This window comes from Gymnoscopelus braueri, assembly GCF_963280865.1.
Source record: "Gymnoscopelus braueri genome assembly, chromosome: 21".
In the NCBI taxonomy this organism is placed as follows: Eukaryota; Metazoa; Chordata; class Actinopteri; order Myctophiformes; family Myctophidae; genus Gymnoscopelus; species Gymnoscopelus braueri.
In genome coordinates, this window is record NC_137623.1 from 22,692,352 (window position 1) to 22,706,321 (window position 13,970).

Sequence of the window (13,970 nt, forward strand, 5' to 3'; positions counted from 1 at the left end):
TGAGAAGCCACTTGTAAAATCACCACCCGGATAAGCTTGTTGAATCACAACAACCTCTTTGGAAAAAAACCTGGCTAAATGACTCCAAAAGAAGCGTTAAGAGCCCCACTTCCCCATAACAGATGAAGACATAACAAGATGCAGTGAATATAGAGCCATCTTGGTCGTATTTGTGTTAAACAGTGCTACCAGCTCTGTACCAAGAGACAAATCCTAAGGTGACACTGAGCAATGAAGCTAGCTTTCACTAACAAAACTTTGCAGAGGAGCCACAAAGTCATTTGGAAGCCTGCCGTGAGGGAGGGGGCCTTTTGAGATAGACACCTGGGGTTATAAAAAAAATAATAAAATAAAAAACACACCGAAAACACCAGAGTAATTACACAGCAAAGCGAAGCTTTCAAAGGCTCTCCTCTGCAAAGCCATTTCAGAGGAATGGAATGGAAGTAGAACTTGCTCCAGGTAAAGAGTGAAAAACACCCACGTAATGTAATATTCACCGAGATGAACACTCCCGCTGTTGCTACCTGTCCCTCTCCACTAACGTGCGACGCGGTAAGGGAAGAGACGAGAGGGGAATATAAAAGGGAGAGTGAGTGAAGGCGACGGGTGGGAGAGCTGGGAGCTACTGTATGGGAAACCTGAAGAGAAGCAAGAGAGCAGAGCAGTTCTCCCAGATTCTCCACAGAGCCTCTGGGCTCGCGGCTACTGTCTGTGCTGCGATGTGTGTGTGTGTGTGTGTGTGTGTGTGTGTGTGTGTGTGTGTGTGTGTGTGTGTGTGTGTGTGTGTGTGTGTGTGTGTGTGTGTGTGTGTGTGTGTGTGTGTGTGTGTGTGTGTGTGTGTGTGTGTGTGTGTGTGTGTGTGTGTGTATGTGTGTGTGTGTGTGTGTGTGTGTTCCATAGATGGAACCGCGATGGAACAAAGACAGTGTCGTTATGGAGATGTGGGGATGCACACACTGGCACAAGCGAGTGCATTATTCAGAGAACACAAATTCAAAAGCACATATACTCGCAGAGACATATGCTTGTGCTGTGTAAATATATATATATATAATACAGTAGTACATATGCATACACACATATCGTAGACACGCACAAATACACAAACAAACAGAAAAACATAGGCCGACAAATGCACACACCATAGAACACTGTGATTTTACGAATACATAAAAAAAAGTTATTATGATCATATTAGACAGTTCAGTCTGTCTATATGAGACTGAAAATCTCTATTTTATGGACTCAAGGTTAGGGCCCACACACAATGTATTCACCGCAAAGTAACTAAAGGCTCAAACAGAATGTGCAATGAGTCAGCTAAGTAACTGCAATTTTCACTGTCAATAAGGCAGTTCCAGCATTTGTTTGTTGAGGTGAGGACAACAATAATTACAGCACCTGGGTCTGTTTTCGACCCTGAATTCTGACTGTGGAAGAACAATTGTGTTTAAGTACAGAAGAAAAACAAAGAAAGCTTACTAAACACTTTGCTTGTGGGTGGGTGGTGGGTGGGTGGCATTGACTACATAACAACTGCAGTTTCTCAGATGAATGTGCTTCGCTTAAATTCACAGAGGTAAACAGAACTCTCATTTCACTGCTAGCTTTCAATCTCTCACCACTGCATTTATCTAAACTGTTCCATGACATTTTGCATCATGCATGATGAACTTATAAACAACGACTGAAACCAACTTGCAGGCATTAAACATCACCGCTGCTCTTACTATTCTTATTTCTTTTTAAATTCACTTATTAATTAGCAGCATCGTTGCACCACTGACACACACACAGCTACATCACACACACTGTGTGTGATGTAGCTGTGTGTGTGTCAGTGGTGCAACGACACACACACACACACACACACACACACACACACACACACACACACACACACACACACACACACACACACACACACACACACACACACACACACACACACACACACACACACACACACACACACACACACACACACACACACCAGAGAGTCCATGGTCACAGCGAGGCACTAGACTAGGGAATCAGAAGGCGTTGTCTGGAAAGATGTCTGCTGGAGTCAATTATAACAATACACTCTGTGCCACTGATTAGCCTTTAGTAATACAAGTACAGTAATTATTGCACTACATCCTTAACGCCTCTTCTGCACTCCCTAATCATTCTCACCCACTGGCCTGGAATTACAGCGAGCACCACCCACTCTAAAGAAATAACACAGTACGTCCACTCTATGTGTTCTGATGCCAGTGGTGGAAAGTAACTACCGGTAAGTACAATTTTTGACAGCTCCTGAAAGTTGGGGTACCCACCATAACCTTATGCAGGGAAAAAAACAAATTTTAATTCTGTTTTAAGTAGCATGTGAGGGGGCAAACTAGGGTGTTTTTATGATTCTGCATTTGTTTTGCACCAAAACCACTCCTTGGGCTAAAAACAGCCCAATCTCAATGGGCTTTTTACACAAAAAGTATACCTGGAAAAGGATGGCTATATGGCCGTTTTTAGCTCAAGGAGTGGTTTTGGTGCAAAACAAATGCTTGCAATGGATTCAGAATCATAAAAACACCCTAGTTTGACCCCTCACATGCTACTTAAAACAGAATTAAATTTAGATTTTCTTTCCCGCATAAGGTTATGGTGGGTACACCAACTTTCAGGAGCTGTCACAAATTCCCCTAGGGAAACTGCATTTCAGTTTTTTCAGTTTTTTTGGTAAGGAATTTATTCCAAGATTTTTTTAATATCCCCTGAATATTTTGGTACTTTCAAAGTAAAATTTGATGCCAATACTTTTGTACTTTTACTCAAGTACATTTTTAATTCTGGACTTTTACTTGTAACAGAGTATTTCAATATTACAGTATTGGTACTTTTACTTAAGTAAAGAATTTGAGTTCTTTTTCCACCACTGTCTGATGCCATGGCTACTCAGTGTGTGTGCGTGTGTGCGTGTGTGCGTGTGCGTGTGTGTGTGTGTGTGTGTGTACTGTACGTCTTCTGTATACAGCACATAGGCCTGTACTTTTACCCTTATCTTTTTTGCAATACGGGCCCAGCCAGGAACCTGTGTCGCGGCTCAGCCCTCTGCAGCCTGCACCCAGGTGAGCAATCAATAATGGAGGACAAATTAGAGAGCGTTCAGAGAGCAACGAGTTTGCGAGGAGAAGGCTGACCAAGGAGGGGAGGTGGATCTACTGTTCTCATATCCAGCGATAAAGGAAATACCTGCATGCTGGATAGATCCAGCTATCCAGCATACATTGGAAGCATTAATTAAAAACACATTAAGGACTCCTCTAGACCAGTGGTTTTCAAACATTTTCACGTCAACGACGCCGAAATGTATAAATATTAGGCTGCTGCCACCTTTTTGAAAAGATTTTGTGCCAGGCACCCCCATAACACAAGAGGTTTTTGTTGTTGTTGCTAGATTAGATTTAGTACAGAAACTGACTAGTTGTAGGTGGGGAGATAACAGTGGAGAGAGAGAAAGCTGCAATGATGTGAATAGTCATTCTCTTAATAGACTAACTTCTAGCCGGTGAAATAATAGGGACATTAAACTGTTCCCTTGTTTTGCATGGGGACCCTCTGGAATCTACTCAAGATGGATCCCTGGACTCACTTAGAGACCAGCCAACAATGTGGTTAAATGTGCGAGGAATCAAGGATGTCTTGCCTGTGATTTTCCATTGTAAGCTGCAATCTTCTTGGGCAAACAGGCAAATAGGAACAGACTGGACTCCTTACGTATCAGAGGGATGGGACTATTAACCGGTTTGACTATTATAATAATAATTCTCCACTTATTTCCAAAGTAAATGTAGAGCTGAAAATGCTATTTTGTAATGCAGGGAAAATCAGGCGCCACAGACAGCACAGCAGTAACAGATAAAGGGCATACAGTAGGCCAAGCCATAGGCTTTCTTAGGTTTAAAATCCTCTTAGCAGACCTTGTATTGAAATGTACTTTCTGTACTTTTCTCGAACTGTTACTTTTTGCAAACTGCTAATAAAGTATTCAATCAATCAATCAATCAATCAATCAATCAATCAATCAATCAGAAGAGTAACATCACTCTCTCAGTCTGAAAAGCCTTGCAGAGAGAGGTCCTGCAGCCTATGGATGCTTAAAGATTAAGCTTTTATTTTCTTACAAAGAGATATAATTCCTCTAATTTACAAATCCTCACGTGATTTTATACATCCATAGTTTTTGTTGAATAAATGTACGCGTAATAATCGTGATAATCGTGAAACCGTGATTATTTCTCTCACTGCAATCCTGGCAAACAAACAGGAGAAGGGCACACAGCAGTATTGATGAGGTGCCGCTGACCTTGGTAAATAAGTCTAGAAGTAAAGAAAAGGCTGCACACTCATAGCCACAATGCAGGATTTAATAAAGGAATACCGACGTTTCGACCTGGCAAGGTCTTCTTCAGGGATTCTTCACTATTATCCTACCATCAAAATCCATAATTGTACCAGGGTTGTGGTTCTTTCGGAGCGGGAACTTTGGGGGGTGGGAGGGGTAACATACACTGTTTTTGTCTTATTGACCTGTACGTAAATTGGAAAATACCAATAAAGAAACCTTGAACAAAAAAAATCCATAATTGTCCCACCCAGTGTTGCCAGGTCTGCTTATTGTAATTTCCCCCCAAGATTTTATTTGAAAATAGCAGATCTACAAGCAAACAACGCGTCGCAACGCGACGCGCTGTGAGCTTGTAGATCTGCTATTTTCAAATAGCTGATGTATGTTTAAAGTGCTCATTTGGCCCATAGTCGTTTCTTTTGGGCTTGTTTTCCTAGACCTGATTGCTTGTTTCTTTCACGGAATCTGGCAACACTGGTCCCACCCCTACCATGAACATGCATATTTGGCACAGAACACCATCGAAGGAGCGTAAATGATGCATGAGACACAGTGACTTCCGCATGGCAGACCAACCGTCCCCACAGTGACACTAACCTGATGTCCAGCCAGCGCAGCATGGGCATGGTGGCGGTGCCCAGCAGCAGCACAGTGACGCAGACCACCAGCAGGGTGGTGCTGAGGATGGAGCGCCTCACCTCGGTGGGCGTGTCGTTGGCTCTGAGAGCCAGAGCAAACGCCACGGCCCCCCTCAGACCTGTGAGAAAGGGCAGGAGGACATTACTTAGAGACCCTCCAGAAAAATGCGATTATGCGATCGCATAATTTACCGCATAATCAACATAATGGCGCATAATTATGCGGGGGTATTTTTTTTTCAAAAAGGCTGCATAATATGCGCATCGCTTCGCGACTTTTCACATATTTAGCATTTTTCGCAACTTTTCACATATTTCAATATTCCGCATATTGCCGCATATTTCACAACTTTCCGCATATTTCGCAACTTCCCGCAATTTCACTGTAGAAAATTGAAAAAAAATAACGCATATTTCATCGCAAAATCAAGGATTTTAGCCCGCATAATCAAGAGTTTTAGCCCGCATAATCAAGGATTTTTGCCCGCGTTTTTCTGGAGGGTGTAAGTACTCAACACATGCTTGTGTTGTTTGCAGCGGTGGAAAGCAACAAAGTACATTTACCCAAGTACTGTACTTGATATGTAATAATTAACGTATATCATTTTGGAGGTATTTTGAGGTATTTTTCACTTTACCGGAGTATTTGTGATTTTCAATACTTTTACTTCTATTCCACTACATCTCCGAGTATATTCTACTTTTACTATATATTTAAATATTCTACTTTTACTCCACTACAATTATTTGAAAACGTTAGTTACTACAAGTTACTTTGTAGATTATGATTATTTTTACAAAATATTAACCACTTCAGGCAAGCTCACAATGCGACAAGTTGTGAGCTTATAGGTGGCCATTTCCAGCAAAGAGAAAAGAGACAAAAAAGGAGCAGACCAAGAACAGAGCCCAGTCAACTACAGGTAGGTATACAGGGTTTAAGTTGTTAAGCATGACCGCAATATATCTTTCCAAAAAGAACAAAGTTATGAACTGGCTCTTTAATATAACAAAACAAGACCAACAACTCTGTTTACACAAGCAGAACTGATTACATGGTGACTTGCAAACATTGCCTGGCCATGTGAAGGAGGTAGTTATTGACCAGAAAAAGCCTCGAAACAACAACCAACAGACTGCCTAAACCCAGAAGAATTCCCAGGAAAATCCTGTATCGCCATTAAGGCAAGATTTAGGCTCAGTTGCACTCCCGCGTCACAAATCGATGATGTGGCTTGCAGCGCGACGCATTGTGAGCTTTTTTTGGTGCACCAAAACACCGCGCAGGAGTATATCAAGCCCTTTAGAAGCAGATTGTGGAAAACAGAAGACCAAGGGCTTCTCACAAAGAACACGTCTTACATAAGGGGGGTAAAGTGGGTCAGTGAAGCAGTGAGCCATGCTGAGTGTACTACTCCACATCATTTTCTCCTGCATCATCAAGCCAGTCACTGTTTCAACTGTTAGTCTGGGACATTAAAATAGAACACCCCCTCGAATAGAAATGACTAAGGGAAAAAAAATGAAAGTTTGGTATGAAGGAACAAACTTTGGATTAATGCATTATCTACAGATAAGAATAGCCCTATTGACAAGACTGTGGTTGTGGCTGTGATAATACTAATGCCTCAGGCAAGCTGCCTCAAGTTGACATCATCAACACACACACACACACACACACACACACACACACACACACACACACACACACACACACACACACGCACACGCGCACCCACATCTTAGGGGACCCATTCTAAGCATCCTCGCTAATGCCATTAGCTGCAGGCAGTGAAGAGAATGGCATAATTAAAGAGCTTTCATGAGATAAATAGGGGTAAATACGCTCATTTCTGAGTTACTAGCCACATGGTAATAACAAGGCTGTCACCACCTAGGACACCAGTCTTTCAACCTTTTACAAGCAACAACATAATCCATATACTGTAAGTGTTAGTTCATGGAAAGTCACAGCGTTTTGAGTGCATATTTTATAGCGCAACGTGCAAATGTACAAATTCAAGGGGTTCAATGCACCTCTGTTAATAATACAGACCTCGACTTGAACATACAGTACCTGCAAACATCATGAAGTGCTGGAAGTTGTGAGGTATCTTGGTGGTACGGCACAAATTGAGAAGGAAAGACAACGGGTAGATGTTGCACGCTCTTGATATGCAGATGGAAAGCTGTATGCATGTGCGGGTTAAGGACAATAACTAATCATTAATTCATTATGACACGTATAGTATACGAGTAAAGCATATGGGCATGCACAGACATGAATATTCACCGGCGGCACACGTACGCAAACATAAAGAGACATCCAGTACACACAGTCACGCAGAGATACACACGCACAATAGTCTCTGCATATCCTCTGTCTAAATCCCACTAGTATTCTGAAAAAAACGTATGTTTCTATATCAGTGATGCTCAAACTTTTTCATGTCAAGGACCCCCAAAATGATATGTATCTGGCCATGGACCCCCATCTCAAAATGTTTTGTTCCAGGGACCCCCAGAAGCAAAGAATACAGTGAAAAATGTTCGCTTTAAACAATATATATTCAAAGATTTGCACACATTTTCAAGATTTTTCAAAAATAGCAGATCTACAAGCACGTACGTGCTTGTAGATCTGCTATTTTTGAATAGCCAAAGTACAAAATAATGCCTTTTAGCTCAAATGAAAAAAAAATGTGACATACACACACACAATAGTCTCTGCATATCCTCCGTTTAGAATGCGAACACGGCCGCATTGGCACCGTACCAAGACATGAAGCCAATCGGGCTCTCCCAGCTGTCTCTGCCCTCCGCACATACTTTGATGTTTCACATGGGATGGAACAGAATGCTAAGTGTCCTGTACAGCAGTGACAGTGCAGAGAGGATACCTGTACCACTGACACACACACACTAATGCTACAGTTGGCAAACTGGATACATTTACTGTAGCAGCAGTTGCCAGTTCCCTGAATATATATACTAGATGTGAGGGCCCTCACCAGGTTTGCCAGATTCTGGGAGAGAAACAAGCAACCAGCTCTAGGAAAACAAGCCCAAAAGAAGCAACTATGGGCCTTATGAGCACTTTAAACATATACATCGGCTGTTTTCAAATAGCCGATCTACAAGCTCACAACGCGTCGCTATGCGACGCGTTTTGAGCTTGTAGATCGGCTATTTGAAAATAAAATCTTGGGGGAAAATTATAATAAGCATACCTGGCAACACTGGCCCTCACATGCATCTAGCGCTTGGGCTGCTATACGTGGCCCTCACACCTACGTCGCACTGCCAATCCGACCGATACGTCCGAGTCATCGTGACAGGGGCCTTTGTCAGAGTACCAGTTGTACCCGTCTACCAGTGTCCTTTTTGTGCCCATATGGAGATCTCTGTATCTGTCAGTCCCGGTCCCTTTGATGCCCATATATGGAGATCCCTGATGTCATCAGTATATGCCCATATATACTGCATGGCATGCCCATATATGGACAGATCGGCGGTTCTGGACAACTGGATATCCATATGGGCCCATATATGGAGATATCGGTCGGATCCGCGGTTGTAGACGACCGCCTATCCGGACGACTCGATGGTGGCCATCGCACTCCCTCGAGTCCTTGCCGTTGCGGGCCTGTATATATAAAGGCTAAACTTAGTTTGAGAACTTATACTGCCTGATCGATACAAGAGGCACTGCTGCTTTTGCATCACAAGGGAAAGGAGATTTTACCCATTCAGCAGTAAGTACAAGTGTGACGTCTGGAAAATGATAAGGGCCCATATCTACGACAGGGGACCTGTGTCTGACAGGGCTATTACTAAAACAGAACTCCCTTGCACCCCCGCAGTCAATATTAGAGCAGAGTATGGATTTTCAAAAGCAATATCCTGCTCCCAAAAAAACACTCGTTTGTCTTTATTGAAGACCCCAGAGCTATTTGAATGGATGTAATTAACCACTTTCATCTCAGCCTCATTCCCCGTAAAAAACCCATCCCCAAAGTCATTGGTGAGGGAATCAAAGCGAGAGCGATTACAATCTACCGCATCACCAAAGAGCGATTAACGGGATTAAATTGTTGGGGTTATCGCGTTTTTATAGACAATAGGCACGAGAAGACTTTAAGCTCCATTCATCTGTGTTTGTACAGCCCAGTCCACTTCCAACAGGGGGCTAGCCAGCACATTTTTTCTTTCACTGAGCTTTTGTTGCGGGGGCACAATGAGCACAAAGCTAAACAGGCTCGGTGTTCAACTCAAACATTTGCCTCCTTGGCAGCCCTTCACAGCAAACATAGCAGCCGAGGAAAAGGAATACGCTCGGTCAACTCTTTTCTCTGCCACGGCTTCTTTTTTGGCCCTCTGGTGGAAGACGGATTGGAATAATAATTGCTGACCATCTGGGGCACTGGCCTGTGAAAGAAAGGCTACTTGGAGTGGTGCCACTCGAGTCTATGCCCGGGCGTAGACGGTCATGTCAGCTCTGAGGCAAGGACAATGGTACCGTGGGTAGCCAGTAGTCCATTACCCTCCACTGGCTGGAGTTGGCTGATCTGACAGCATAGCTAGGAAAGGAATATGTTAGACCCACATACTGTACAGCTTCAATAAAATGGTGCACAGTGAAACTGTGTAGTCTACGGATTAGTAAACCTGACTTGTGAGCAGAATGTGACTGGTTTGAAACGTGAAGCACTGGGTGAAATCAGGGTGAGGTGTATGAAGCAAGGACTTGTAGAAGAGAATTCCTACCCACTAGTAAACTTGTTCCCCCTTTGAAGTAACGGTTAATGGAGCTGACAGACGTTCGATAGAGGTGTTCTTTAATGCAGCGGGGAGACTTTGAAGTGCAACAGGTACTGTAGCTCTTCAGATGGAGTTTCTAAAACTAAACAAGGCTTAATCTTCAACTGTGACAGGGATGTCGACTAAAACACTACACATTAAAGCAAACGCTGACTCAATTCAAACGGGTAAACATATTCGCTGCGAGGAGCTCTGCTGGAGAAACCACAAGCACGGTAAATTAAATACCTATTTCTTTATTACAACCTTCCTCAGAGGAGCGACTTAATCTGTAGAGATGGAGATTGCAGGGGACTGAATATGTAGGATCGAGAGGAATTTCCTGAGCTTGCAAAATCAAACTTAAATGCAGTTGAGTTTTGAAAGTTTTTTTTTAAAGGACTAGGTGAATTACTACAGAAACTACATGGAGAGCTATATTCTCTCCAAAACAAGATTTAGATTGCAGTTACACCAAGTAATTCGATGTCCCCCATCTGGGACTGGGAAATTTGGTGGGTGTACAGAAGAGAAGAGAAGAGAAAAGAGAGGAGAAGAGCGTTCATTCATTATCACATGAATGCATGTCATATCATATATCAGAAAAGGATACAAACGCCCCGCATATGAAGAGGGTTTTGAACACATGGTGTTGGAACGCCAACAAGATGTATCCCATGTAGCTGAAGATAAAGATTTCTCCCAGGAATTTGGAGAATTCAAGGAGCTGTTGATAAAAAACAAAAACAAACAAAAAAACAAACAGGATCAAAAGGTCAGACCTTAAAGAGAGAGAGAGAGAGAGAGAGAGAGAGAGAGAGAGAGAGAGAGAGAGAGAGAGAGAGAGAGAAAGAGCGAGAGAAAGAACGAGAGCGAGAGCGAGAGAGAGCACAATAGTCAAACATGAACCCAGACAGCACGAGACTGACACAACATACATTAGCACAACTTCCAGTGTAACTGTAATCAGAGAGTGGACAGGTACTGTAGGGATTACTGGGGATTCATACAAGAATTAATCAGACATTGCGTGTGAAGAATTCTTTTTTTTTTTTAATGAAAATATTCCTGGGTGTCCTGCACCGCCTCCTAGTAGGGGCGGGGGTAAGGAAATCCCCAGGATTTGCAGGGCTTTCTGCATGGTAGAGCGCATATGTCTTACTGTCTCTGTGTTTTGCCTATGATCTCCCCAGCCATGTTCACAATCCTTGACAATCTACTTGTATTCTTATCGCCAAGAAGACCCGAGGCTATAAATAGAGATATTATAAGTCAAAACACTGTTCTGTATGAGACTTTTGTACACCAGCTCATATGTCTGCTTACAGAAAGGCTATTCAGCTCTCTCAAAAGATGCCGAAATGTATTCAGTTAGCTTTTATATGCTGTCTACAACAGTGCCTAAATATTTAAAATCACCACTATTTCCATAGGTTTGTCATCAATTTGTACTCGTTGATTTGGTATGTGGAATGGAATGTCATTGCTACAAATGTCCAACTCCTTAGTTTTATAGGCATTGATAACATAAGAGCACTGTTGGAACACAAAACAAGTAATTTATCCATATGGTTAAAATTTGATACAGAGTAGCCCAAACAAGGCCATGCCATCAGCATACTTAAGCAGATAAAGATCATGATGTCTCCTGCATCTCATTAGTATAAACAATCCTTATGACAGGACACAGCCTTGCCTGGGGTGCACCTGTGCATAACACATGTTCCTTATATAAGCAATCTATTTACATATTGATCACAAGGTCTAAGCAATAGGATGTGTTTTCATTGTAAATTATTAAAGGCTGAATGCATAATTTGTACTGTAATCCATAATTAAAACTCTGGCATAGAATTTGTCACATTTTCAGTATTTAGAGTTAACTGAAATTAGAGTTGCGTCTCCAGTACTACGACTGCAAATGTGAGCAAACTATTGAGGTTTGGGCGTCCTCACATCTAGTGGCCTAGGCCCTCACATCTAGTAGCCTAGGCCCTCACATCTAGTAGCCTACAATATAGGCTATATAGTATTATTCCTCAAATACAAACCCCTCAGGTACAGGGTGGCTTGGTGGTTTGGTGGCAGGGTGGCAGGCCTGGTTGGTCATCATTGGGTTTTGACTATGCTGGTGGGTTATAATAAGATATCGTCGCTGTCCGGCGGGACCCAGCTAACTCCATTTTCACCTCTTTTTTTTTCTTCATAAATCAACGCTATTGAACACCCTTTACGTCTGTGTAAAAATAAATAAATATTGAACCTATGAAAAGTATTAAAAAGCGCTTCTGACAAAACCTCCCAATTCCATTGGATCCTCAAACTGTCCGTCAAACTCATCAGATGAGAGAGAGTGAGAGAGAATTAGAAAGGTGCAATTTCTTGAAATTTCAAGTGTGGGTGCCCCGACGCAAGTCTTGGGTTGCAGACGTTGATCGGGACCCGTGAAATCCGTTGGGAATAATAGCGTTAGAGCAACATGTGATTCAAATCTGGGGTTGATTGGATGACACTGACAGTTCATGATTATGTATAAAAAAAAGCCCCCTCCAACAAATTTTGCAAGCCAATTACTTTGTCACTTGACTGCCGAGATCACATGTAACTAATTTGGACGAGATTGGTCACAAAAAGAATCATCCTTCTGCAACATTATAGTAACATTTTGAAAATGAACTGATTAAATCTGCTCAGCGTGAGTCGGAGCGAAAAGTTTGTTTGTTACGGAAGGGAGGGAGGGACAAACGTAAAAAGGTTATTTGGAAACGGCACCCTGTTTGGATGGACCTTGAAACGGAGCAAGTGAGTGCAACAGAGTCAGAAAAAATGTCATTAAAATACAAATGGGAATGCGATCTGATTTTAATTACGATGTATTGTGTTTAACGGGATATGGTTATGGTTATGAAAGGCAGATCGTTGGGAACCCTGTTCAATGCAGCACGCCGCTCACAACCAAAGGATGGAAACCTGTGAATTGCCTTTGATCTCTCAATCCGTGGTGACATCCTCCTATAATTTGACAAACCTCTGTAGTGCATGGGTGCATGGTGTCGTCGTAGTGAGGCCAAAATCGTTCTGCCCGGTTCTCCTCAGTGGCTGGAGCAATTGATCTGAATTTGCACACAGCCATTGACCATTACCATGTGCACCTAACAGCGAAGCCCGTTTTCCGATTTAAAATCTCAGCTGTTTATTAGCATTTCTGTGTTTGCTGGCTCCCGGGTTGCCAGATCATGTGCGCTTATCCCCCCACGGGTATGGTCTAGTTTATTTAAATGTAGGCTGGTAACATGTACAATTTTCATGTAGGAAGAAGCCCTTGGAGCTGACAAACTGACATGCCACTGTCAAACTTTTAGCACCTAGCTGGAGGGGGAAAAAGGTGATTTTAATGAACGAATTTGCATCACTGTTGATGGTTATTGGCTTTATTGTTGTGGGATTTTATTGTTGTGGTTTGTGGACCTTTTCATGTTGTATTTGTGGCTTGATATATGTGCTATGGTGATTGTATTGGTTATAGGCCTACTTATGGTTTATGGGAACCCAGCTGGGTCCGCTACAGGAGGTAAAACGTTGTTTTGAATCAAAAATAGCTGAAAATGTAATTATATGGAAATAGGCGTGGCTGTGGCCAATATGGTGAGTTGCGCCATGATCCAAAGAATCCAGGGGCATTTTGGTATAGGAAAATTGGTGCTATAATTTTTTTCACAAGTGTGTGCCGCAACACCTGTTCTGACAAAGTTTTGGGTTTATAATGATAAAGGTAGGCAAGTGTAATGCCCGGGATTCGATATTAGGCTTTTGATCATCAGGGAGAGGCTCTGAGCCACTACTGCTACACTCACCCCCCTTTTGACCTCCTTCCACCGGGAAACCCGATCCAGGTCACGGCACCAATGTAACGCCTGGGAATCGAGCTCGGGTCTCCCGCGTGGAAAGCCAACATCTTAACCGTTAGGCTCAGTGTTGCATGCTCAATAGGAACGTGGTTGCACTCTATTTTAATGACGTCACACGCGTGTCACTCTCCAACACCTACACTACAGGTCACACAATGGACAATTGATATGCATCTAGGTTAATTCCTATGTTAATTCACCTGGTGTGAGTCGGGAGCCTTTGTAAAC

The 13,970-nt window shown here is 42.6% G+C and overlaps 1 protein-coding gene across 1 annotated transcript in view; it reads right to left on the reverse strand.

Moving 5' to 3' along the window:
• The window catches only part of LOC308076927 (sodium/hydrogen exchanger 9-like), a 132,001-nt gene that overhangs the window by 68,523 nt on the left and 49,508 nt on the right, over positions 1-13,970 (reverse strand). The window contains exons 10-12 of the mRNA XM_080417447.1: positions 10,448-10,561; positions 7,112-7,223; positions 4,994-5,153 (exon numbers count right to left, since the gene is read on the reverse strand). Coding sequence (XP_080273573.1) covers positions 4,994-5,153; positions 7,112-7,223; positions 10,448-10,561 — 386 coding nt within the window. The remainder of the gene's footprint in view (positions 1-4,993; positions 5,154-7,111; positions 7,224-10,447; positions 10,562-13,970) is intronic.